Genomic DNA, 27,604 nt, shown 5'->3' with positions numbered 1-27,604 from the left:
CCCAGAGCTGCCCCTCCTTCTCCTCTGTGTTTATGCCTTAGTTGGGTCTCCTGCCCAGCTCAGGCTTGGCCCCAAGGCTGTTGGAGCCAGGCTCAGATGTTCCTGGCAGAGAACGGGAGGAACCCACCAGGAGTTGAAGTCTTCTCCATCAGCCCTTATGGAATTTCTCTCCCTCCCTCCCTCCCTTGGGGTCTTGTCCTGATCAATAAACAACTGGGCCAGTATCTTCACCCCATTTTACAGATGGGAAAGTTGAGGTCCTTAGAGAGATGTGATTTAAGGAAAGTTATCCAAATAGTGACAGAGCTAGTTCCTAAACCCAGGTCTCCTGACACCAAATCCAGCTTCTCTTCTCCTCCAGAACAATTGCCCCCCCCTCCAACTCCCACCCTAGTTATCTCAGCTCCAGGGGGAAGATGGAGGGAGGAGAACACAGCTACACGGGGCAGAGAAAGGGCTTCTAATAGTTGGAAGAATATGAGCAGGATGCCTCCACACACCCCTCAAGCACATGCTGCTTCTCCCACTGATTCACCCACTCATTAATTCACCCATTCAGTCACTTATTCATTCACTCTTTCAGTAATTCACCCACTCACATATTAATTCACCCTGTCTCTAATTCACCCACTCTTGCTCTTGTTACCAAATCCCTGTGCCCAGCCCTTCCCGCCAGCAAAGGAGAACAGGTTCCCATGCCTCCAGAGTCCCAGATCTTTCTACGTCGGCCTGCACATTGCAGCTCCACCACCCCAGGTAGTCTGGGAGCTCATGAAAGTGTCTGTGTGGTGGGCAGTGAGGGCTGGGGGTGTAGAAGAAAAGAGTGAGCCATGAGTTGAAGGCAGGCGGGACCGGCCACATGATTATCAGGGCCCGGTCCCAAACGAAAATGTGGGGCCCCTTGTTCAGAACAGCCGAGCATTCAACCAAACACGGGAGCCTGAGAGTGGAGCTCTGTGCACTGCTCAGGTGGCTCACCCGTGAAGCCCACTCTAGAGGGAGGAGGTGGGTGGAGAGAAACAAAGGAGATACGAAAGGGAGGCCAAGGTGGGGCAGGAGGAGAGGGGATGGACGCTTGCTGGGCACCGCTTGGTGTTTTCCTAATGCCATCTCATTTAATGCTCAGACCACCCTTTGAAGTTGATTGTGTATTTTCTAGAAGAGGAAACTGAGGCTCAGAGAGGAGAATCATTTACCCAAAGTCACGATTAGTAGGTGGTAGGCGCCTGAATGTTAATCCAGGTCTGTGGGGCTGTAAGCCTTGTCTCTGCCTGTTCCCCAAGGGGAGGGGGAGGCACGGGGGAGGGCAACAGGGGGAGGTGACGGGGACCTGGGAGATGGAGTCTGTCTGGGCCTGAGCAGCTGTGACAGACTGAGCACCCCCCTGTGAGGGCTGGTCGTGGCCAGAGCAGGGTCCTGGGGAGCAGGGCAGGGGACCCAGACAGCAGTGTGGGCCTCTCAGTCCTTCCTGCTCCCAGGAGAGGCAGGACACTGGAAGGGAGCTCCCAGAATGAGGATCTAGAAGATTGGTATCTGGGGCCTGGGATTCATGTTTCTGATTCATGAGCCATGAGGCAGCTTTATCTCTGCAAGAGCATTGAGGGTCGAAGTCAATGGCTGGGGAAGTTACTGAATTAGGGCATCTTGGACGTGGGCTGTCAGTGTCCCAGGGTATATGTGAGCGTATCAGCCTGACTCGGGGTGACAGTGACTTGGAGGGTGGCTGAGTCAGGGTCAGATGGAGGCTGGTGAATTAGTGTGCCCATCTTACAGAATTGATAACACAATACTGGGGAGTTGGGGCCCCATCCGTTGTAATAGCACTCCGGGGGGTCAGCCAGAAACCAACAAACAGCCAAATCCCTGTGGCCCCGCCCAGCCGGTCCACCAGTGGGGGAGCCGATTAACCATTAACCCCCAACCCTCCCCGGCAGAGCCTCCACCCCTTTGCAGAGGCTAGGCCAAGACTCCCGGCAGATCCTCCCAGAGGACGGTTTGAAACGCAGGAAGGCAGAGAGGGCACCTGGGAGGAGGCGGTGGGAGGGCGGAGGGCGGGGGCTGGGGCTCGGCCCAGAGCCTTTCGGGGTGGGCATCCTGGGCAGGGCAGGTGGCCGAGGTGTGAAGAGGGGAGGATGCGCCTCTCCAAAACCCTTGTCGACATGGACATGGCCGACTACAGTGCTGCGCTGGACCCAGCCTACACCACCCTGGAGTTTGAGAATGTGCAGGTGTTGACGATGGGCAATGGTAGGTGGGGGCAGCTGTGCCCACGTGTGCCTGTTGGGGGAAGGTGTGCCCAAGTACGGGAGCGAGTCTTCAGCACTCAATTTGGGACTGGGAGAATGATAGACTAGCACGTTGGTCCCATAGGTGAGAGCACAGGTGTTGCCAGGTGAAGCAGATGTGCCCAGGTACAGTGACCAGAGGTATTCTGGGTTGGGAGGGGTGCTGCAAAGGCAAATCTTCAGCAAAATTAGGTCCCAGGTATTCCTGCCAGGCCCCTGTGGTCCCTGTTACCAAAGCTGTCCCCGCTCAGCGTGTCACTGGGAGCGGGGACTCGATGGGAGCTTCCTCTTGGCATCCAGCTCCAGTAACTGGTCCAACATGGTCCCTTCTTGAACCGCTTGGGCCTAGGTCCAGAGAGATGGAAAGGTATGTCCTGTCCCTGGGGATGGTGGATGGAGGCACAGCTGTGTTTCAGGGCACCTTTGGGACTTTCCTGGGGTGAACACCCCACTTAGAGAAAATGGAGTTCTCAGGGAGGTTTTGCTAAATGAGACGCGGATCAGCAGTGCGTGTGCCGTGTGCATGCGCGCTGGTGTGCGATAGTGACCTCCTCTTGGCGTGCGTGCATCAGTTTCCGTGTACGCATGTGGGCAGGTGGCAGTGTGTTGCAAACGTGTGTTTCCGGGAATCCACTTGCATGTTTGTGTTCGCCTGTCTGTGTGTGCGTGTCCTGTGTCTTATTTCTAGTTGCATTTGTTCACTGAGTGGGTCTGTGTTTGTTGGTGTCTCTAGGGATGCCTGTGTTTGTCTTGCTTATGTCCGTGAGCGGTGATGAGTGTGTGTACATGTGTCTGTGGATGTTTGCACACGTGGTCTGTGGATGTGAATTGGTTTGTGTGCCCCGAGCTTCCTGGGTGTATGTCCCGTTTGGGCATCCTGTCTCATGCCCCTGTTTATACCTGCTTGTGTATGTGTGTGCATCCCTGCCCTTGGGGGTCCAGAGCACATGTGATTATGTACACGTGATGTGCAGGGTTGCCATTCGACAAATGCGATTCACATCAGCAACAGGTCCATTTGTCTCAGAGCAGATTGTGTTGCCTGTGTGTCTCTCCCCAGGTTTATACATGTGCTCCCATATCACCTAGAGCACATTTGAAGGTGGGGTGGTCTCCTGTACAAAGAGATGGGGGAAGGGAGGAGGCCTGGAAGCCAGGATGCCGGGACCTGACTGGTCGAAGGCCAGCCTCAGAGGAGAGGGGGCAGCTGGCCGAGGCTGACCTTCCACCTGCCTTCCTTCTATGGCTCCGTGGCTTCAGCTGAGGTCTGTAGAACTTGGGTCAGCTCAGCTCAGCCAGAGAGAGGTGTTCTGCCCTGCCCGTCAGTGGGCACTGCCTGTGGTCAGCCTTACCAGCTGCTCGCCTCCCCCTGCCATTCACTCACTGTGTGACCTTGGGCACGTCACCTCCCCTCTCCTGGCCTCTGTATATTTTACAAAATGGGCTTGGTCACCTGAGGCCTGCTGGCCGGCCGGCTTTTAGGAGTGTCCGGGGATCACGTGAGGGAACTGAGGGGAAAACACACAGGAAATGGTAAACAAGAAGTTGCTGCACTAGGCAGGGTCTGTGTGACCCCAGAGGGATAGTGTGTGGTACCACACCTGGTCACTGCCCAGCCCTGGGCTGCCCCCATCACCCCTTCAAAGCGCATATCTCCAGCTCCCGAGAACTGTGTGTTCCTGAGACAGAGGCCAGGCTCCTTACCGGCTGCTCTGAAGACAGGACAGCCTCCAGCTCTGGAGCCAGAAAGATCGGGGCTCAAATTCTGGCATAAATCCTTCTTACCTGTGTGAACTTGCCAAGCCATTTTCCTCTCTGAGCCTCAGTTTTTTCATCTGTAAAGTGGGAGTAAATCATAGCGCCTGCCTCCCAGGGCTAACCAGAGGATCCAGTAAGATAAGGCACCTGGGGCTTCCCTGGTGGCGCAGTGGTTGAGAGTCCACCTGCCGATGCAGGGGACGTGGGTTCGTGTCCCGGTCCGGGAAGATCCCACATGCCGCGGAGTGGCTGGGCCCATGAGCCATGGCCGCTGAGCCTGTGCGTCTGGAGCCTGTGCTCCACAACGGGAGAGGCCACAACAGTACTGCAAAAAAAAAAAAAAAAAAAGGCACCTGAGTGCTTAGCACTGGTAACTGGTCCTGGCCCCGCATGAGTCGTCTCAGGAACTCTGAGCATCCCTAAGAAGAGTCTACGTTCTCCCTTGGAGTTTGAAGTGGGCTGAGAGTTGGGGTTATCTTTTGCATACATCCTGGGCTGGAGGCTTGAAGGCTCCAAAGATAGCTCCCTACCTGCCTGCCACTCTTGATTCAGAAGTGGCAGAAGTCCTTGTTTATCAGAGGCCCCAGCAGACACCCCAGTAAGGACAGCACTGGCCCTCACACCTGGACCATAAATCTGGTTCCTCTACTTAACAGCAATGTGATGACTCTGGGCAAGTCCTGTCCTCTCCGAGCCTTGATGTTCTCACCTGGAGAATGGGAGCCATCAGCTGACCCCGGGAGTGGGCTTATATACTTGGCATCACCCAGCCTATCCTGCCCAGGATATGGGAGCCCCTTCCCCCAGCCTCCGCCTGAGTTGTGGGGTCAGCTCTCCTGGGGGTTGGAGGAGGCAAGGCTGAGGGAGAAAGGGCACCAACACAGCTTAACAATTATCCCCACCTCCAGGAATAATTCACCAAGTGGAGGGGGCCGCGCTCCTGGGCACCCTCGGGAGTCTAGGTGATGTTCAGCTAGGCCACAGCAGCAATGAGATGTCCGCTTGTGCTTGGAGGCTGGAAGTTATCTGCTCCTAGAGTTTTCTTCTGCAGAAAAGTTTTCATTTCACCAACACTGATATAGTGCTTGTTATGTGCAAGCACTTCACATATATTGATTCACTGAATCTTCATAACAGACCTAGGGATTATCATGTTCCCCATTTTACACGTGACGAAATGAAGGCACAGCGAAGTAAATTAATGCAGCCAAGGTCACACGGCTAAGAGGTGGGCAAGCTAGGATTTAAACTTGGCAGAAGAGCTATAGAGGTTGTGCTCTTAACTACAGCACTGTATCCCTCTCCAGTTCTTAGCTAGATGTTCCCCGGGAATTCAAGATTGGATTCAGGGTTTCTATGAAAACACGTGTGTGTATGACTTTGTGTGATGTGTGTATGTAGGCATTTTTCTGGGGAGATGGTCGATAGTGTTTGTCATCTTCTCTAAGAGGTCTATCCTTGGTGGAAGATTTGCTTACAAAAAAGAGGGTTCAGCTGCTGAAACTTAAAAAAAATTGAAAACAGCTGGACCAGTCAAACGGCCCCTGTTTGCAGTTAGGGAAACTGAGGCCCAGGGGAAATTGAAGCAAGGAAAAGGAGCTTGTCCCAAGGCCACAAGCAAGTTGGTAGCAGTACTAGTACCCAGGACCCCAGCCACCTGCCTCTTATTCCCCTCTTCACATTTACATAGATGCAGTCGCTTTTGCTATGAGGTGCTCAGATCCTTGCCATGATCCTCCCAGGAGGGCAAACGAGCCACTGTCCTTGATGTATGTCTTCCTGTTCCCTGGGAGAGTTTCAGGGCCCCTGGGTACCAAGCTGAGCCACCCAGACTTGTTCACTCAGTGAGGAATGAGGAACAGGACCTGGTTCTGGGCAGATACTGGGGGAATATTTGCCCCTCCCACGGTCCCCTCCACCCAGCCAATCAGGGTCTACAAGGGTTGGATGCATCCTAGGAGACAGCCAGATTTTTGTTCCTTCCCAGAGAAAAGCTGGGGTTAGCAGACTCCACGATGGGGAGGAACAGACCTTTGCAGACAACTCTGTGAATTCAGTGCCACAACCATCCCTAAGTTATAGATGCAAAATGGGGGTTCCAAAATGGCGAGGAACTTGCCCAAGTTCTTGGAGGGAGTATAACAGCACCTGGGTGTAGCTGAGGCTGAAGCCCTGGGGAGATCCCCACAATGCTCATATCAGTTTCTGAATCTAAACCACCAGGAGAGCAGGGCCTCCGGGAGGTGACTTTCTGCCCCTCCTGTGTCCTCACTTTTCTTTTGTGGTGCAGATACATCCCCAGCAGAAGGTGCCAACCTCAACGCACCCAACAGCCTGGGTGTCAGTGCCTTGTGTGCCATCTGTGGGGACCGGGCCACAGGCAAACACTATGGTGCCTCAAGCTGTGACGGCTGCAAGGGCTTCTTCCGGAGGAGTGTAAGAAAGAACCACATGTACTCCTGCAGGTGAGGAAGCTTGATTTCTCCAGCTGGGAAATGGGTACACTTGGGCTAATGTCCCCCTGGGTCTGTCCTCTCTCTGAATAGGTCCCAGAGGCATCTGTCCTTCAAGCCCTTCAAGCCTCCTCTGATTTCTCAGTCCTTGCAGATCCAGATGGGAACATCTATTCTAGAAACTTCATTTATTGATCATAAAGCCATTGACTGACATTTATTGAGTACTTACTGTGTGCCAGGCACCATACTAAGTCTTTGCCTGTATTAACTGTTCCCAGAAGCTCATTGTTATTTTTCCCATTTAGCAAATGGGGACCCATGTGGTTTAGGATCAAGCCTACTCTGAAGCCTCAGAGGATGAGGACCATCCCCCAACCTGGTGCTTTTTCTGGGGCAAATAGGGGATTGGCCCTGGCCTTTCCACCTCTCTCAAGGCCTTGGAGATCCCTCCTTCAAAGAATCTCACATTCTGGGTAACAGCAATAATAAAATAATGGTAGCTGTCAGTTACGAGCCCTTACTATGAACAGATTGTGTGCTGAGCCCCATTAAGGTAATTATCTCATTGTCACCTGTCAACACCCCTCTGTGGTCGTTACTATTAATTCTCATTTTATAGATGAGGAAGCTGTGGCTTGGAGAGGACTAGGAATTTGCCCAAGGTCACCCAGCTTGAATCAATGTCAGAGCCCAGATTGACACTCAGGGTCCCACCCATAACCACTGTGGGTACTGCCTCTATTCCATATCCCCACCCAGAATGTGGCTTATGTGGACCAAGTATTGACACTGATCCACAATCAGGAGCCCACTCTGGGCTCTGGGATTTTATAGGATATGCTGGAAACAGCAGTGCCTTGTACTTGCAGCTGAGTGATCTGAGGCCATGTGTCACCTCTCTGAGCCTCAGTTTCCCCATGTTTAGCGGGACAGGGTTGGGCTCTCAGAGAGTCCATAGGGCCTTTCCAGCTCCTGGTTGGTTAGCAGAAGAACTCCTGGGATGAAAGGTTTGAACAAAGAGGCTGGAGGTCAACCAGATGGCCAGGATCCTGGTTCAGACCTGGGAGGGGGAAGGCCGTCTCTTCTCTACCTAACCATCCAAAGCCCTCCCCAGATTTAGCCGGCAGTGCGTGGTGGACAAGGACAAGAGGAACCAGTGCCGCTACTGCAGGCTCAAGAAGTGCTTCCGGGCTGGCATGAAGAAGGAAGGTGAGCCTCGACCCTCCCCTGCCACCCCACTGTCCCACCTGCACCCACAAGCTCCTGGCAGCCATTTACAACTGCGGCCACAACTTTATGACTCAGTGACAGGCCCCAGGGTGACTGGCTAATGGCTGAGAGGAGGGAGGGCCTGAAAATCTGATCATAGGGAGGGGCTGGGCTTGGTCTTGAGAAAGATTCCAAGAGATAAGCTCCCACTTTCAGCTACTCAGGTTCCCAGCGCCACCACCCCTGCCTGCCTTTACCAACACAAGGAAGCCGAGTTGGGTGTTTTTTCTTAATATACTATTTCAAACATTAGGAAAAGTGTAGAGAATGACACTACGAACATCCGTGGACCCACCACCCAGACTCAGCAAATGGGAATGGGGGCGGGGGTGGGAGAGTTCTATACCTGAGCTTCCTCCCCAAGCAGTTTCTTAATCTTCCTTCTTAGGCATCAGGTGACCCAGCGCCCTCCCGTTCTAGGAAAGGGAACAAGGCCCCAGACTCATCCTGGGTGGAGGAGGATGGGAACGCTGGGGCACAATGTTTATTCGGGTCTCCCTGGCCTCCTGCCACCAGCAGATACCAGTCCCCTGGCTGGGCGTTTCCACAGTTGATAGTTCCTTTCATTCTCATGACAGCCCTGTGTGGCACTATTATCCTTCCTGCTTTTCATGGACGAGGGAACTGAGGCCCAGGATGGTTCAGCAACTTGCCCAAGGCCCCGCAGCTGGTCAGACAAGCTCCGAGGTTTGAACCCAGAGCTTTGGACCCGAGTTCATTGCTGCTTGGACGATACCTCAGTGCTGCCTACTGTGCCCTCCGGACCCCAGGAATGTTTAAAAGTTTTTCAGCCTAAGCTCAGGAGGCAAACATCTTTTAACCACTTCTCTGGGTAACTTGAGCTCATTTTCAAATCTCTTTGTCTCCTTCTCTGCCCAACTCACTTTTCCCAGCCCTGGGACTGGCTCCCAGACCTTCACTTCCAGCCCGCAGCTGCGGCACAGCAGCCAAAACCCTTGGTCTAGTTCTGTACAAACACACACACCCCACCCCACCCTACCCCGCAAAAGGATCCTGGGACCCAGCCTTCCCCGGGCAGGCTGAGAAGGACGGGAACTTGGCTTTGCTTGTCTCCCCTCCCCGACTCTACCTCTGAGCCCCTGTTTTCTCTTCTCCCTCCCTGGGAAACGTCTTCTGGGTCTCATCCCTACAGAGCCCTTAGAATTCACTAGTCCTGCGCTGGGAAACCTGGGCCTGTGATCCTCATGAAGGAGTGCGTGGTCTCCAAGGCCCCTTCCGGCTCGCAGCAACACAATTCTCTCATCCAGACCTCAGTTATCCTCAAAGTCGGGGAGGGCCTTTTTCAAAAGGCAGATGCCCCCCTGCTCTCCCCTACCGAGTTATCAATGGGATTGAGCCACTCTCACCTTGAACTTGAGAACGCCTTTGTGGAATGAGAAATGTTATGAATGGGGGACTGCCCTGGTGGTCTAGTGGTTAAGACTCCATGCTTCCAGGGCAGGGGCGCAGGTTCGATCCCTGGTCGGGGAACTAAGATCCCACACGCTGCGCAGCGTGGCCAAAAAAAAAAAAAAGAAAGAAATGTTATGAATGGGAATATGAGGCACGTATGAACAGCTGGAGGCAAGAAAAAGATTGAGAGCTATAGTCTAAGAGCCAAACGGTCTAGGGCTCTAAGAGCCAGTGATTCTATCACCCCGACAGCCTAAGATTTTAGGTTTGAGAGAATGAATCTCTCGTGTTAAAATTCCAGGCCTTGTGACAGGCAGATGGGAGAAAGGTTGGCAGCTCACCTGAGCAGATGGCTACCTTCCTAGGCTGTAGGTAGCCTGGTCCTGCCTCTGGATGGTCTTTACAGATGTCTCTTGTTAAATATTCAGAGTCACTTTCACGTGTCACTTCGAGGAAGTTTATGCCCCATCTGGGCTCCAGTGTTCGCATCTATAAAATGACAGGGGTGGATAATGAAACCTTGCATCTCTGTGAGTCTAGCTTTACGCCCACTGATCTACCTGTACAAGTACGTACTGCCCACCAGGACGTGCGTGTTTGTTCCCTGATCCTCCCACTGAGCTGCCACAGAGGTAGCAGGCTCGGATCCTGGCTCCTGGAGGGGAGGGAGGGCCCACGGCCATTCAGCCTTATCTTAGCCTCGAGAACAGCCAATGGCTTCTTGTCTTGGAGAAAGTGGCGTTACTCCAGGAGGATAGGAGGATCGACCGATAGCGAGTGAGTGTGAGCTAGTAAAGGTTGGTGCTTATTTACATGCTTGGGTTAACCAGGAGATCATGACACACGCAGTTGCTTGGTTGCTTTGAGAACAGGCCAGGGTAGCAACGTGTTCCATTGCCACTGTGGTCAAGTTCTGGGAAGTCAGGACATTACTAGCTCTACCTAAGTCTTACAGTCCCAACACCCCTCCTCGGCCTGGTGGGAGGTTCTCAAAGCCAAGAGAGATTCTTGGTGGAAGCCCCAGTGGTCAGGAGAGTTGGGAACAGTTTCTATCCCCCTTCCTCGATGGCCTTAGGAAGATCCGGGGATTAAAACTCAAAAGTTGTCCCTGGGGTGCTTCCCTGGTGGCGCAGTGGTTGAGAGTCCGCCTGCCGATGCAGGGGACACGGGTTCATGCCCTGGTCTGGGAGGATCCCACATGCCACAGAGCAGCTGGGCCCGTGGGCCATGGCCGCTGAGCCTGCGTGTCCAGAGCCTGTGCTCCGCAATGGGAGAGGCCACAACAGTGAAGGGCCCGTGTACCGCAAAAAAAAAAAAAAAAAAGTTGGCCCTGAGGACAGGAATGTATGGGCCGCAAACGTAGCATTTATAGACCAGTCAGGTGTATACGAGGTCATCAGATCTACCCCCTCCCCATTTTACAGATGCGGAAGTTGAGGCCAGAGAGGTGATGTGATTGGGTCGGGGGTGGGGGAAGGCAGGACTAGAGCTCAGGCTCCCCAGAGCTGAGCAGACACCAAGGTCCCTGGATGAAAACTAGTAGTGATGGCCTTGGGAGGTACCTTCTCGGTCTAGATTCCTGAAACTTCCTCTCGACCACAGGGAAGGGCTCTAAATCTCAAAGTCTTATAAGTTTGGCCAGAGGCTATTCCACGGTGGTCAGAAGTGTGTTCCCTGAAAGAACAAAGACTCTGGGAAGAAATCTGGGGAATCAGTGGGCTCAACAGCTGGTCTCAAATTTCTTCCTCTAAACCAACACCTGCCTGGGCCCCTGCTGGCAGACCCAGGACAAATGTCTGACTCCTGGCGTCGGAAATCCAGCCCAGGACGCAGAGCCAGGGGTGCAGGAGGTGCAAGCTGGCGGTAGGCCAGGGGACGTCTGATAGGCCCTTCTTGGGAACCCCGGCCCAGCAGCCCCCTACGCCCCGACTCAGGGGTTCTTTCGGAAGACAGGCTGGTCCTCCTCTCCGCCTCTGCCCGGGCCGGTTAATATTCAATAGAAGTTACCTTAGGTCCCCGACCCTGCTAATACTGAGCAAACATGTGGAAAACATCATTCCGTGACTGAGCTCGCGCCGGGCACTGATAACACCGGCCTAACCTTGAGGAGCCCAATCCCCAGCTGCTGACAGCAGCCCTTTTCTTAGGCCGCCGCTTGGCGCCCTGGTGGGTGCGGGCTGGTAGCCATGGGAGGGGTGTTGCAGGTGGGGCGGGACTCGGGCAGGGGAGCGGTGCTGGGAGCTGGCGTCCGTCCAGGATGGTGGGTCTGGGGAGATGAGATTTCTTACCTTGGGACCTCTATCATATCCCACTAAATTCCTGGGCTCCCTGTACACTATCTGACTTTCATTCTCTGATTTCAACAATGTGTGAAATCAGGAGAGAGTTGAATAGCGGGAATGTCAACGTTCCATTGAGAAACGGGGCATAGGATGTGCCCAAGAATCAGAGCTTGTCTCATCCTGCGCCTTTTTTCAGCCGCTCAACAGATATTTATTGAGCACCTACTGTGCGCCAGGCTCTGTTCTACTTGTTGGGGCTACAGCAGTGGACAATAGGGATGATGTTCTGGCTTTCTGGAGCTTTTCTTCTCTTAGAGAGACAGAGAGTGAAGAAAGAAACAGAAAGTAAGTACCAAGAAGAAAAATAAGGCTGGAGAAAGGGCAGAGCCTGCGGGAGAGATACCACATCAGACAGGATGGTCAGAGCAGGTGTCTCTGAGATGGTGATATTTGCACAAAGACATGAGTAAATTAAGAAGAAGCAGCTTAGCTGCAGGGGGAAGAGAATTCCAGGCAGTGGGAACAGCAGCGGGAAGGCTTTGAGGGAGAGTGGCCGAGTGAGTCCCAGAACAGCGGGGAGGCAGGTTTGACAGGCAAAGAGAATAAAAGCGAGATGGGAGAGACAGGACCATCGTGAGGAATTGTCTCTTTACTCTGGGTATGATGGGGAGGTCCTGGTTTTGAGCAGTGGAGGGATATGACCTGAGTTGGGTTTTAGGGGATCCCTTTGCCAGAAGCAAAGTGACCAGTGAGGAGGGTCTGAACTACCCCAGGGCCCAGCCCAGAGTGGGAGCCGCAGATGGATCTTGCAAAGCTTTCTGATGGAATTTGGAGTGTGAGCCGACAGGGTAGTGAGAAAAAAAAGGCATATAGTGAGACTCCCAGGCTGGGAGGAAGAATGAACCTGCCTGTTCCTGGGATGGGAAAGACGCCGAGGAGCAGGTTTGGAGGGAAAAGCTTATAGATGGGGAAACCGAGGCCCAGAGAGAGGATGTGACCCCCACCAGCAATGGAGAGTGAGGGATGAATCCCGACAGGAACCCAGGTCTCCTGCCGCCTCGTGCTCCCTCCTTCCAGCTTCAAAAACATTCCACCGTGAGGCCTCCCGGACTCCAAGGGCCAGGCCAGGGCAGCAGAAGGACCACCTTACATCTTAGGCCAGGATGGGGATGCCCGGGGGGTGTGAGGCCCTGGTGGACGGAGGCCCTGGGACTCTGAGTTCCTGGCAGGGAGCCCCGCAGTCGGTCAGGAGGGAGCCAGAGCTTTCCCGCGCTGCTCCTGAGAGGTTTGTCTAGAGCACATGCACTTCCTGCTGATGGCTGAGACCACCAGGGCAGGTGGGGCCTCCAGATCCCCTTGTCCAGGCCTTTTGCCTCCACACTCAGGAATCCCTGACCATCTCCATCACCCAGAGCAATTCATTTTGCTTGTTTTATACACTTTGGTCTGGAAAGAAAGGGACCTTTTTCAAAACAGCGCTTGAAAGCCTGTCAGCTAGACAGATCCCCTCTTCAAAGTTCAAGACCCACCTTCAGCCCTCTGCCAAGTCATCACGACCTTGCATGCCTCCAGTGATGGCTGGGTCACTCCTACAGCCACCCAGCTGTGTGCGGGGCAGTTGTAGCACTTGGCAAGTTCTCCCACAAGCTGGGCCAGGACCCACCTCCCCCCATTCCCACATGCTGATCTGGGCTCTGCCCCCTGGACACTCCCCAGCCCCCCCGCAACTCCCACCTCCAACCCTGTTTCCTTTGTTCCAGGCCAGCCTTGCAGTCCTTCCCTCTGGGTTCAGCCACCTCCCCTTGCTCCTCAGCCACCCCTCGTGTCACGGGAGCCCCCCACCCCCACCTCTCTCTGCCTCCTCACAGCCGTCCAGAATGAACGGGACCGGATCAGCACTCGCAGGTCGAGCTACGAGGACAGCAGCCTGCCCTCCATCAACGCGCTCCTGCAGGCCGAGGTCCTGTCCCAGCAGGTACCAGGGGACCCTCCACCCACCTGGGGATCCCTCACCCCAAAGAGGAACCTCAACTCCACCCCTGACCTCCCCAGCCAGGCCCTGGAGCAGCAGATGGGAGGGCCCTCAGCTATCGCAGAAGGGAAACTGAGTCCAGGGTCACTCGGCCGGTTTAGTAGCAAAGACCCACAGCTGGCACTCAGGGGCCCTGTGGGGCCTGCATTCTGCAAGCCAAGCAGTTTTCTCTCTCGCTGAGGGCCTGAGATCAACTTAGCCCCGAGAGAAAAGAGGAGTGGACACGTGGACAGAGTAGCACATGGGGCTCAGCCAACCCCTTGCTGTGTGACCTTGGGCAAGTCACAGCGCTTCTCTGGGCAGTGGTTTCTCCACTTATCCGATGAGGATGAGGATTTTTGCTCTCAGGGCTGAGGGGTTCCTTGGGGTTCAAAGGAGCTGGTGGAAGAGGGTGCACAGGGCAGGCAGCAGATAAAGGCCCAGAGAGAGCTTCTTCCCCCGTAACTGCCTCCTCAGCATCCTCCCTTTCTGGTTTTCCCTGAGCTTCCTTCAGAGCTGAGAAGACACCCACAGTCCAGCTCCCCTTTTCCAGACAGGAGAACTCTCCGGGGCGGGGGCTCTGTGCGGGGGACAGAGAATATAAGGAGGGCCCGGCCATCCCCAGCATTTTCCTTCATCTCCCCCAGATCACCTCCCCTGTCTCTGGAATCAATGGTGACATTCGGGCAAAGAAGATCGCCAGCATCGCGGATGTGTGTGAGTCCATGAAAGAGCAGCTGCTGGTGCTTGTCGAGTGGGCCAAGTACATCCCAGCTTTCTGCGAGCTCCCCCTGGACGACCAGGTGAGGGTGAACACTGTCTGCGGGCAGTGCGGGCCCTGGGCAGATGGGTCCTGCTGGCCCAGCTGGGATATAGCCTTGGACTGGTTTGATTTTATTTAACAAACATACATAGTGCTCATGTGTGCCTGGAGCTGTTTAAATCACTTTATAAATATTAGCTCATTTAATCCTTCCAACAACCCTAGGGGATCAGTGCTATTATGACCATCTTATAGGTGAGGAAACTGGGGCACAGAGAGGTTAAGTAACTTACTCAAGATCACACAGCTAGTATCCAACACAGCTGGTATTAGAACAGGCAGACAAGCTTCAAAGTCCAGGCTAGTAGCCTCTGCACCACTGCCCCAGGCAGCTCTCCTGGGGAGGATGTTGGTAGGGGCTCAGGGGCAGGGATCAGGAGGTTTGGGCTTGAGCCCTTGCTCTAAGATAGGTTCTCTGTGTGATCCCGGACAAATTACTTTCTGTCTCTGAGCCTCCATTTTCTTATCTGTAAAGTGGGAATTGTAATATCCACTTCAGAAAGCTGTTGGGAGGATTGAGGACATTGCCATTTAAAAAAAATTTTTATGGGAGTGTGGTTCATTTACAATGTTGTGTTAGTTCGGTGTACAGCAAAGTGAATCAGTTATACATATACATATATGCACTTTTTTTTTTTAGATTCTTTTCCCATATAGACCACTACAGAGTACTGAGTAGAGTTCCCTGTGCTATACAGTAGGTCCTTATTAGTTATCTATTTTATATATAGTAGTGTGTACATGTCTGTCCCAATCTCCCACTTACCATTTGAAAAGCGTGAATCATGTAATGGGGCACCTACACAGTCCCAGGCCACAGCGGGCCTCCCTAACTGTCAGTTTCTTCCTTGTATCCCACCAAGATGGTTTAACTCAGCATTTTATTTCCCAAAGTACCTTCTTTGGAATACCAAAAAATGTCCCAGGGGAAAAAGGGGGCTGAAGGGGCGGGGGCTGAGGACAATTGAGTTTCTGAGATACTATAAATGGTAGCGCCTGCCCAGGGCACCCCCGAGGCCTCTGCAGACACTTTCCCTATTTGGGAAAGAGGAGCTGGACTGGGTCACCTTCTCAGTTCCAAAGGAAGCTGAGGGCCACCAATGGATAGTGTTCCAGGTACCGGCTCCTGGTGCATTTGCTTCTCTGTTTTGCACATTTGCACAAAAGGTTGGCAACACATGTCAGTCTATTAAAGTTTCTGAGAAGTCTTCAGGCAAGGCAGCTATGGAACTTTGGGAAGCCTAGGGCTTCTCGAAGTCTTCTGATGCCCAGGCTCTCCTGGAGTACGTTCGTATCACTTGGTGGAATACGCTGTGGAAACCCTGGTTTGGCTGGTCCTCACCCTCATACGGGGGCTGGATCAGATGCCCTCTCACACGGATTCCTGTCTGCTTTGGAAGGGATGACAAGGCAGGGATCTTGGCCGAGCTGCCCCTGCCTTTTCCCCTGCTCCTCATGTTCTGGCCCTGGTCCCCTCTGCTGGAGAGTCTGCATTAATGTTTAATCCCTCCTGTTCCTTCCCAGGGGCTCAACAGGGCAACAAGATCCCCCCCAAGCTAAGCAATTGTTAACCTCGGTTTCCCACCCAAACCTTCCTGGCTGGGGCTCAGAGCATTCTCAGAGAGCAGTGATGGGTGGCCAGTAACACAGAATAATCATTAACATCACCACCCCCCGCCTGCCCGCCCCCAGAACAGACACCATGTTAGGGGGCTAGACCCAGGGCCGGGAGGGTTCCCAGCTCCCCATTCACGGTGTATAAGGAGCTCATCTTGCCCAAGATGGGTGAGGCACACCTGGGAGAATTAGGGGCACTGTCTGTCGACATTGCCCCAGGAACCACCTTCCAAGTTTGTTTGCTTCTTGGTTTGTCTTGGACATCAACCCATTGAAACCTAGAAGGCTGGGTAGCATTGGATAAGCGGACTAAGGCTTGGAGAGAAAGAGCGATTTGCCCAAGGTCACAGAACAAGGCAGCCACAGGGTGTGAATCCAGGTCTTCTGCCTCTTGATTGCAGAGGCGCTGGGGTAAGTGACGAAAGTCCTGCCTGGTGCCTGACGTATAGGAAGTGCTCGATAATCAGCATCCTTTGGCTTCCTTTTGCCCTGGTCATGGAGAGGGAGCTCTCGCCTCTAAGGCTGTTTGCCATTTCTCCTCTTTTCCTGTCACCTTCACCAGGCTTAACCACGGGGGAACAGATGAGGTAAGGGCATGGCTGTAGGAGGGGCTCGATCTGGAGAGAATGTTAAGTAGTTGGCTCATCCATTCACCTATTCCTTCCTGCTGCATTCAAACAAATATTTATCGAATATGTGCCAGGTATCCTCCATGCCTTAGAACAACTTCACCTCCTTAGAGAGGCCTCTTATGATCTCCTCATCGAATGCAGTTGCTCTTGCCCCATTGCTCTTTATCACATGACCCTCACGTTCCTTTCTTCTTCCCTCCCTCCCTCCATCAATCTATTTTTTCTTTCTCTCTCTCCCTCCCTCCCTCCCTTCCTTCCTTCTTTCTTTCTCCTCCCCCTCCCTCCTTTTCTTTCCTTTCACCATTGTGTCCCCAAACAAGTGTCTGGCACTTAGTAGACACTCAACATTTGATGACTACAAGAATGAGCAATCCAATGAATTAATGAATAAAAGCATTTTTGCTTCCTAGTTTAGCCTGCTAAAAAACGTCCAAACTCCCTAACCCAACCTTTCAGATAAGATCCTTGAGGCTACCAGCCTGCTACTGTTTGACCAGTCCCATCCTTTGGTCCTCATGCAAGCACTGAAGCAGGTGGTTCTGAAAGGGCAAGCAATGTCCTCCTGTGCGCTGGCAGGGCTCCCACCTCAGACTTCAGTCTTCCAAGGCCTCCCTGTCCTCTCTGTAGGGAAGGGGTCGGTCAAGCAGATCCCCTGCCAAGGACCAGTGCTCACACCTTTGCCTCGGGAAGCAACATCCATGTCCAGATTCTTATAACGCTTTCTCAGAATCTAGAATCTTCCAGCGTCAAGTGGGTGGATGCCTTGGAGATCTTCTGGAGTAATGATTTCCCAAACACAACGGGTGCATCAGAATCAACCAAGGAGCTTGTTAATTTCAGATTCTTGGGCCCACCCCAGACATACAGAATCAGCGTCTCTGGCAGTAGGGCCTAAGAATCTGTGTTTTTACAAAACAGTCTTCATAATCTTTCATAGCTGATCCATGGGTAGGAATTCAGGACCCCGGAAAAAGCTCTAAAAGTTTTAGAACTTTTTGGGTTTGTAGACCCTCTTGAGAGTCTGATGAAAGCCCTTAAGTCTCTGCTAAAAAAAAAACCACATACCCAGTTGTTACAGTTTTACCAGCCATGCAGACGAGGCCCAGAGGGGAGCAGCAGTTACCCTGGACACAGCAATTCAAGGACAGACTCAGCATTTGGTCTCCCGGCTCTGAGCACATGTTCTTTACCTTTCCAGGCAGTTTTATCCGTTATGGGAGGAAGGCAGCAGTTTTCTTTTCTTTTTCTTTCTTTTCTTTTTTGTTTTTTTTTTTTTGTTTTTTTTGACCGCACGGCATGTGGGATCTTAGTTCCCTGACCAGGGATTGAACCCATACCCCCTACAGTGGAAGTGTGGAGTCTTAACCACTGGACTGCCAGGGAAGTCCCAAGGCAGCAGTTTTCTGATACCCATTTTATAATTCAGGCAGGTAAAGGCAAGGAGAGCATTAAGCTGACTTGCCCAGGGTCATTGACTTGGCCGGGAGCAGCCTTCCCAGGGGTGCGGACACCTTCCTAGGGGTGTGGACACTGGACGCCATCCCTTCTCTCTTCCAGGTGGCCCTGCTCAGAGCCCATGCTGGCGAGCACCTGCTGCTCGGAGCCACCAAGCGCTCCATGGTGTTCAAGGATGTTCTGCTTCTAGGTGAGGATACTGCCTGCCCAGCCAGGGCTCTGCAGAGGGTGTGCCCAGCACGGAGCACACCCGGGCATGGGAGAGTTCCATGGTAGTGTGCAGGAGTGAGGGAGAAAGATCAGGAATGGTCCTGTCCTCAGTATTCTCAACTGGATACGCCACTCAGATGCAAAGAAATGTGGACTCGAAGAATTAAATTCCCCAGCATGCAAGTTAGAGCACAGTCAGGGTTAGCCCTGGAGTAACATGTGCATTCTGATGTACTTTCTGGAGTAGGAGCAAAAGACATCCAGGAATGGCACAAACCCCCAGCCTATGTCACCTATGCCTTCATAGCATGTTTGTTTATTATTTTAAATGCTTATATAGGGTACACCATGAGCCCTAGTCTGAGTACTTTACAAATACTAACTCCTTTAATATGATGACCATATGAGGTAAGCTCTGTAATTTATTCCCATTTTATAGATGGAAAAACTGAGGCACAGAAAATGACTTACCCAAATATATCTGGCTAGTCAGTGGTAGAAGCAGGACTCAACCCAGGCAGTCTAGTTCCAGGAACTGAGCCCTTATCCTTGGTGCTTTTATGCCTCCTAAGTGGCCCTTTAATGTCATCAGTGTTGTGGGTCTGTTGTCATGTTGAAGAATGGAGCTTGGGTGATGTGAAAGGGGTCCTAGGAAGTCAGGCTCCAGGCCCAGTCCAGTGACTGCAAGCAACTCATTCCTTTAATCTGGGCCTCAGCTTCCTCATCTGTAAAATGGGTGTGACAATCCCCACAGGCCCCTCCTCCCATGGGCACCAGCTGCATTATAACTGCCAATGGCAGGGCTTGTCCAAGGCTAGGGGAGAGGGGTACACCCACGTGGCTTCCCCATCCCCTCTCCTTCCCAACCCATCCAGGCAATGACTACATCGTCCCTCGGCACTGCCCAGAGCTGGCAGAGATGAACCGTGTGTCCGTGCGCATCCTGGATGAGCTGGTGCTGCCCTTTCAGGAGCTGCAGATCGATGACAACGAGTATGCCTGCCTCAAAGCCATCATCTTCTTTGACCCAGGTACAGCCCACACCTCCCACCCTCCCCTGATGCTCCAGACCCTCTGTCAAACTTCTCCTACTGGGTTATGTACCCTGCGTTTACCACCTCATCTCTTTAGTACATCAACCAGGAGAGGCCATTTCTATTAGCTCCATTTAACAGATGAGGAAAATCAAGGCTCAAAAGGCTGAAGTGACTTGATAGGCTGCACTGACTCCAGAGGCTTGGTTTTTTTCTTTCCCACTTTACCCTTCTTTCCCTTCCTCCCTGCTTTCTGCTCCTTACCTCCTACCATCCTTCTTTTCTTTCCCTCAAAAAAATTTTTATCAAAATAATATTTACACACACTTAACATGTAAGTAGTCTTCCCCACCACACTTTTCCTGTCCAAAGCCTACTCCCCATGGGGGAACCATTTCCAATTCTTTTTACTGTTTCTTCTGGCAGTTACCTCTCCAGCTCTAAATAAAATGCTAACCATTCTATTCCTTGGTTTATCCATTTTAGAACATATTTTCCCTCTTGTGATAGTTGAGGATTGCACTTTTCTCTATCACCACTCCCATCTTTTCTCCCCCATCCTCCTAATCTATTTTTCTTGCTATTTCAGTGTCTCTACTGTTCGCTTTTATAATGTCCTGCGCTTATGCTATTACTTCTTGTCCCATTACCTGTAGGCAGTATCTCCTAACCCTTCATTAGCAGGATAAAGGTAATGCATCCCACTCTCCCCATTCCATCTACTGACTTTCCACCTTCACTTTTTTTTTTTTTTTTTTTGCGGTATGCGGGCCTCTCACTGTTGTGGCCTCTCCTGTTGCGGAGCACAGGCTCCGGACGCGCAGGCTCAGCGGCCATGGCTCACGGGCCCAGCCGCTCCGCGGCATGTGGGATCTTCCCGGACCGGGGCACGAACCCGCGTCCCCTTCATCGGCAGGCGGACTCTCAACCACTGCGCCACCAGGGAAGCCCCCACCTGCACTTTTATACAACGTTGTTGTAGTTGTGTCTTTGTGCAAAGTGTGATTTCATTTCACAATGTCAAGATGGATGCCTGGGCTGCAAAAGCCTGCTGGCTTCCTTCCCTCCTTCCATGTTAGAGAAGACCTACTGTGTGCCAGACGCTGTTCTTAGGGCCAGGCCCTCCTTGCATGGAGATCGCCTCTAGTAAAAATAGTGGTAAAGAGGAAATGAGCACTGTTTATGGAGTGCTCACTAAGGCTCCGTTCTAAGTGCTTCCTGTGGATGATCTCGCTTTCCTACTTGTGAGGTAGGAATTGTTATGATCACTGTTTTTCAGATAAGAAAACTGAGGCACAGGGAGATCCATTAACTTGCCCAAGGTCACACAACCAGGAAATGGCAGAGCTTGGATTTGAACTTCAGACTATCCAGCTCTCAAAGCCCATGTTCCTACCTACCACACGCTATTCCCCATTTCTTGAGGGGGTAAGATTTCTAGTTCTAGTTTCTTCGAGAGCCTGGCCCAGGCTGCATCCCCTGTGGTGCTTGGCACGGAGCTAGATGGATAGTAACTGCTCAGTAAAATGTTAAGGATTACTGATGCTGAGTCAGGGTCAGCAACCTGGCTTGGACGGGCAGGTGACCTAGGACAGGGCCGGGCACGTGGGTGGTGCTTAATAAATATTTATTGACTGAATGAAAGAATGCACGAACATGGCCCAGAAGAGAAAGCCCTGGACTGGAAATGTGGGTGAAGTTCTCTTTCTGCTGCTTACTTTATCCATAAAAGAGGAAATAAAAGAGGAAATAAATGTATTACCTCCATGACGGTTGAGATTAACTATTGGATGACCACTTGAATCACCTTCTTAGTTAAGGATCTAGAATGTATCTACTGATTTTTTTTTCATTCATTCATTCATCCTTCCGTCCATGTACCCATCCTCTCATCTAATTATCTATTCAACAAATATTGACAACACATGGTTCTGAGGGGTGGGTTTAAAAAGACAAAAGAGACGTATGCCTGCCTGTACAGAGCTTACAGTCTAGTGGAAGTGACAATTACATCCTGTGTGCTCAGTAGTGATGGAAGAGCCACAGAAATTTGGGGACACCATGGACACTGAGAGTGCAGACTTTGGAGGGTGGAATGGAGACAGCTTCCTGAAGAAAGTGTAAACTAAGCTGAGGGCTTCCCTGGTGGCGCAGTGGTTGGGAGTTCGCCTGCCGATGCAGGGGACACAGGTTCGTGCCCTGGTCCGGGAAGATCCCACATGCCGCGGAGCGGCTGGGCCAGTGAGCCATGGCCGCTGAGCCTGCGCGTCTGGAGCCTGTGCTCTGCGACGGGAGAGGCCACAACAGTGAGAGGCCCGAGTACCGGAAAAACAAACAAACAAACAAACAAAAAAACTAAGCTGAGACCCCAAGACGACACAGCCAAGGGAGCAGAGAAGAGGGGAAACTATTCTAAGGCAGCAGAAGCAGTGTGTGCCGAGGTCTGGATGGTGGGACTTTACCTGGGAGTCAGGAGCTCTAATTCACATCATGGATCTGCCAATAAGCGGCTGTGTGGCTTGGGCCAAGTCCTTTCCTTGTTCCATGCCTCGGTTTCCCCATATTTAAGATGAGGTGGTTGCAAGGTACCCTCTTGGGTGTGTTCCTGAAGTCCTGCCCCCCATCTTCCACTCCTTTCTCCCTGTTCTGCATCTTAGAAATGTGACAGAAACCTTTTTCTGCCTGGGTCTAGGAAGCTACAGCTTGCATTAGTGCACTCTGGTTCTTGAGGACCGTGAATCCTTGCCCCAGCACTGCTGGGGACTCCCTGTGTGAACCTGGGCCACGAGGTCCCCCATATCAGGGCCCCAGGAGTAAGGGGACATCTGGATCCCACCTCCCCAGATGCTCCAGGTGGCCCCCACTGCCTCCCTTGCACAAGCTCTCCCGTTGCAGATGCCAAGGGGCTGAGCGACCCGGGCAAGATCAAGAGGCTGCGTTCCCAGGTGCAGGTGAGCCTGGAGGACTACATCAACGACCGCCAGTACGACTCACGCGGCCGCTTCGGCGAGCTGCTGCTGCTGCTGCCCACCCTACAGAGCATCACCTGGCAGATGATCGAGCAGATCCAGTTCATCAAGCTCTTTGGCATGGCCAAGATCGACAACCTGCTGCAGGAGATGCTGCTGGGAGGTCCGTGTCCAGCCCAGGAGGGGATGAGAGGTGGGCAGGGCTGGGGTGGGGGGCCTCTCCAAGAGACAAGCCCCAGGCAGACCTGCGTTCACATCTCAGCTCCATCACCTCCTCACTCTGTAGCTTTCGGCAAATCCTTTTACCTACCTGAGCCTCAGTTTCCTCATCAGGAAAATGGGGATAATGGTCTGTTAATTCAGGTGCTGAGAAGCTAGCATGTTCCAGTCACTGTTCTAAGTGCTGGAGTTTCAACAGAGAACAAGATTCTGTCCTCCTGGAGGTTGTGTATGAGTGTGTGTGTATGAGTGTGCATGTGCCTGCCACTGTGATAAAGGCTCGTGGAAACAGATGATTATCAAGTATATAATAAAGAGGGCAACTACAGATTTTGAAATAACCAGGTAATATGATAGAGTATAACTGAAAAGGGGCCTCTTTAGATAGGTTGGCCAAGGGAGACTTCACTGAAGTGGTGACTTTTATGCCACAGACCTGATGAAAGGAAAGAGAACATTTTAAAAGCCGAGAGAAACATTTCAAGAGGTGTAGTGCAAAAGGCCCTGAAGCAGGAGAGGCTTGTGTCTTCAAGAAAAATAAGGTTGTGAGATGGGAGGAGTTACGTGAGCTGAAGGTGGAGATTGAGCAGAAACCAAATCATAAACATTGTCTTAGAGGCTATGGTCAGAAATTTACATTGTATTCTCATCACTACTCTTATAAGAAGACTGAAAAATCAGACTAATGTTTTAAACAAACTATCCTGATTGTTGGGTAGAAAGTGAATTTCAGGGGAGCAAAGTGGAGACAGGAGACCCCTGAGAAATGTCACTGTCTCCAACCAGGAGAAGGACAAGGAGGCTAGGACTAAGGCATGACTAGAACTTGATCAGCATAGATGAACTTGAACATCTATTTGGAGGAAGAACCCACAGGATTTGCTGATTGATCAGATGCGGGTGGTGAGGGGAAGGCAAAGAGTCAGGGATGAAACCCACATGTTTGCTTTGAGGAACAGGAATGGTGGTGAAGTAATTTACTGAGATGGGGAAGACCCAGAAAAAAGAGCTGGAGGCTGGGGATGGTGGTGGTGGTGAGGGATCCATTTTAGACTTTAGTTAAGCTTGAGATGACTGTTAGATATCCCGGTTGAGTTATCCAGGAGGCAGATGGATGTTTGACTCTGTTGCTCAAACAAGTGCAAAGGTGAAGATGAGAGGCAGCTTCGTGGTGTCCCAGAAACTAGGTGCCAAAGAAGGAGATAGAGGAAGACTAGCCGGGGGATAGGAGAAAAGCCAGGGAGAGTCCCAGCATCCAAGAGCAGAGTGTGTTTTAGTGGGGACAGACATTTAATGGTGTTAAATTCCACAGGAGGGAGAAGGAGGCTCTTGGCGTTTGCGTTGAGAGCAGTGTCAGAAGACCGTGGGAAAGGAAACCAGATTTGAGGAATGGGAGCGGGCATTACAGACTGAGTGAGTTGGAAAGTGGAGAAGTGGGGATAGCAAGCATATACTGCCCTTTGAAAATGTTTTGCTAAGGGGACCTGGGAGATAGCTGAGGATGATTGCAAGGGAGTGATCATAGTGATGCGCCACGGGATCTTGGCTGACCTAAGAGGAATATGGATGGGTGACAATAGTGAAAGGTGGGGGTCAGTGAAATGACAGCCTCAATAGGGCTGAAGAAGTTTTGCAGTGATGGTACTAGAGGAAGTGAGCTGGAAAGGTAAGAGGCAGGGTCTAAGTGAAGATGATTGAACTTAAGATTTTGGAGGCAACACAGTTACTGGTGATGGCCAAGGACGAGGTTTCTCAACCTTAGCGGATACTTGGGACTGGACAATTCTTTGCTGAGGGGGCTCTTCTGTACCTTGTTTAACCACATGCTTGGCCTCTACCCAAGATATGCCAGTATCACTCCTTCAGTGGTGACAAATATTCAGATATTTTCAAAGGTCCCCTGCAGGACCAAAATCACCCCCAGCTGAGAAACACTGTCATATGGTAACTCCTTTCATTCTCACTTTGACCCTGTGAATATGGGGTCATAATGAATCAGGTGTCACTGAGATCAGGGTCAGGAAGGAGCTTGTGTTCTGTTGCCAGATAAACATGAGTAAGATAATTAATCTCTTCGGGTCCTATAATATCATCTGTAGAATGGGTTAATAATGATACCCACTGTACAGGATTGTTGTGGGGATTAAATAACGTCAAACATGAAAAGTGCTATAAAACAGTACCTGGTACATAATAGGTGCTCAATAATTGATAGCTATCATTGAAACAGGTATACTTTAGAGTCCCCTTGCAAGCCCTAAAATTCCATCATTGTCATATTAGTGAACATAGCCTATTACCAAACCTTATATATATGGTACTGTTATTCTCTGACACATTTTTTGAAGCAGTTACTGTGTTCCAGACACTTTGCTAGGACCTCGAAGAGAGAAGAAAAATACACCTGTAATTGTAATGCTCACAGACAGAAGTGATCGTTCCCAAAAGATGGGTTACAGATAAATGACGGTGGGAATTCCAAGGAAGGAGAGGCTTACTTACTACTGGACTGGGGAGAATCAGGAGAGGCTTCCCAAAGGAGGAAATATGTGAGCTGGAATTTGGACTTAGGGATATTGGGGGATCGGGGGAAGGGGAGATAGAAGGCATCTTTAGTGGAAGTGACACAGGAGCAAAAGCACAGAGCGAGGACAGTACAGGGGACACATCGATGCTATAAGTAGGTCATTTGGGCTTCAGATGTAGGGGATGAGGCTTAAAGGTGAGCTGGGACCAAATGGTTGAAGGACTTGCACACCAAGAATCTTTGACAGCCATTGATTGAATCCATTATATGAACATGTAATCAATACACTGCTTGCTGCAATATTTAAATGATCTCACAGCTTCTTTAGATGCCCCTTGTTTCTTTCAAATCACTTTATTCTCTTGGTTTTTGTGTCCTCTCCATACCTTCATGAAGCCTGTGGATAGGAATGGAAGCCCCAGTTTACTAACCTGGAAATAGGAACCCAATAGGCACCATCAGTATTGGATGGGCAGGTTGATCGGCCACACTTGAGGAAGATGGTGCCTCAAGGCCCATGGACTTTATCCCAGACTCTTTCGTCCTCACTGAGTACCCCTTCTACCTGCAGGGTCCTCCAGTGATGCACCTCATGCCCATCACCCCCTGCACCCTCACCTGATGCAGGAACACATGGGCACCAATGTCATTGTTGCCAACACGATGCCTGCTCACCTCAGCAACGGACAGATGTGTGAGTGGCCCCGACCCAGGGGGCAGGCAGGTGGGCAATTGGGCTTCACCCAGGAAGGGGTGAGGTTGGGGCCTAAGAGGGAATCTGGAGAAGGTCAGGTCTAGAAGATGGGAAATGGGATAAAACAGTTCTCTGTGCTCCAGGGTAGGGAATGAGGGGTGAGACAGTCCATTGTGAAGGCTGTTTATTCAGTGAGGTGATTGACAGTCTCCACTGAATGAAGCGGCCCTTGGGATAAGGCAATCCACTGGGTGAGGCTGCCCATTGGGTGAGAATTCCATTAGGTGATGTTGTCCACTAGGTAAAATTGTTCATTGAAGTAAGACTGCCCAGTTGGGTAAGGCTACCCATTAGACAGTTGGGTGAGACTATTCATTGGATGAGAACCTCCACTGGGCTAGATTGTCCTCTGAGGTGAAATCTCACAAGAGTGAGTTTGTCATTGGGCAAAGTTCTTCAAAGAGTAAGATTATCATTGGGATGAGGTGGCCCACTAAAATGAGGTTGCATTTCATTGAGATTGTTCTTTGGGAAAGCTGGCCATTGAATAAAGTTGGCCCAGTGGGTCACAGTCAAAATTATTTTCTGAACTGGTAATGGGGCTGGGGCCATTAGTTTCTGTTACTCAGCTGCCTAAAAATCAAAGAAATGGTATTTTTTGAGCCAGTTAGCCAGACCCTTGGGTCTCATCTACTGCTGTTCCTTTTCTCCAAGAAAGGATGTTCCTGTCACATGTCCCATTGTCCATAGGGAGAGTCAACTTGGGCCCTGGTTTGAGAGCAGCAGCCGAAGTCTCCATATCAAATGGTGGAAGAGATGGGGGCTATGGGGACTTGGGCAAAAGGTTCTGACCGCAGAACCTGACCCAGCCCCAGCCTTCCAGACCTCATGGAACTTAGACTTAGTGATTTGGGACTCAGAAGGTTTGGGCCGTAGGAGACCTTAGAGAGAATCTAGTCTAATTCTCTCCTTTTGTAGTAGAGGAAACTAAGTCTCAGAGAGGGGGGCGAACTTTCCCAGGACTCTTCGTTTACTCCCCAAAGGGCTGGCATTCTGAGCAGCCCCTGTCTGTCTCTCTATCCCTCCAGCCACCCCTGAGACTCCACAGCCCTCGCCGCCAGGTGGCTCGGGGTCTGAGCCCTACAAGCTCCTGCCAGGAGCCATCGCCACAATCGTCAAGCCTCCCTCTGCAATCCCGCAGCCGACGATCACCAAGCAGGAAGTCATCTAGCAAGTCACTAGGGGGAGGGGGCTCTGCCAGCCCCCCGGCCCCCTCAGAGAGCCCCTGATGGTCACTTGGTCACAGTGAAGAATGCTGTGACAACAGGGCCAGTCCCAGAGCAGTAATGGGAAGGGCGAGGGCCCTAGAACTTGGGCTACGGGCCACATCCCACTGCCACCCTTCACTGCCCACTCTGGTGACGGGGCTGTGACTTGGGGAGACCCCAGTTGAAACATCCTCCGCTGCCTTGGACAACTTTTCTCCCACCGAAGCCACTGCCTTCCCTTCATCCTTCACCCCAGCTTCTTCACCCCCAAAGGAGTGCTGCCTGGAGACGATGCAAGACCTTGCTTAAACATGGCTCCCTCCCCACTCAGATTGGGTACTTTGTCCCTAGTACTGCCACATTGTCAGACACAGAGCCCTTCTAGGCTGGGTCAGACGGTGGCACCTTACCCATCCCTGTTCTACTGTCCTAACCGCGACTGTCACCTTCCTCAGCCATCCTAATATCTCCAAAGCCACCTCTCCAGAGGCTGAGGAAGACTTGCAAACAACTCCCCCAGTCATCCCGGGAACATTTTAAAAGCACTGACTGGAGCTAGGCGCAGTGTAGGAGATTGTCGAGAAGGGAGACGCCATTTCTCCTCTAACCCCTGGCTCTTTCCTTCTTCAGGGATTTGAGTGGAGCCCTTGAGTCAGAGTGATGATCCCTACAGGCGGCCAAA

General features: G+C 51.8%; 1 protein-coding gene across 1 annotated transcript; it reads left to right on the top strand.

The window, feature by feature from the left end:
• The first annotated feature begins 2,159 nt into the window (after positions 1 to 2,159).
• HNF4A (hepatocyte nuclear factor 4 alpha) lies at positions 2,160 to 27,290 on the top strand. Its single transcript, XM_060079171.1, has 10 exons — positions 2,160 to 2,247; positions 6,334 to 6,508; positions 7,614 to 7,708; positions 13,332 to 13,438; positions 14,122 to 14,277; positions 18,104 to 18,191; positions 19,087 to 19,242; positions 22,141 to 22,377; positions 25,532 to 25,684; positions 26,743 to 27,290. The coding sequence occupies exons 1-10, from the start codon at positions 2,160 to 2,162 to the stop codon at positions 26,883 to 26,885; spliced, it is 1,398 nt and encodes a 465-aa protein (XP_059935154.1). The 3' UTR covers positions 26,886 to 27,290.
• Positions 27,291 to 27,604: the final 314 nt, after the last annotated feature.

The sequence above is a fragment of the Mesoplodon densirostris genome, chromosome 16 (assembly GCF_025265405.1).
Source record: "Mesoplodon densirostris isolate mMesDen1 chromosome 16, mMesDen1 primary haplotype, whole genome shotgun sequence".
Classification (NCBI taxonomy): domain Eukaryota; kingdom Metazoa; phylum Chordata; class Mammalia; order Artiodactyla; family Ziphiidae; genus Mesoplodon; species Mesoplodon densirostris.
This window is presented reverse-complemented; position numbering and strand designations above follow the sequence as displayed.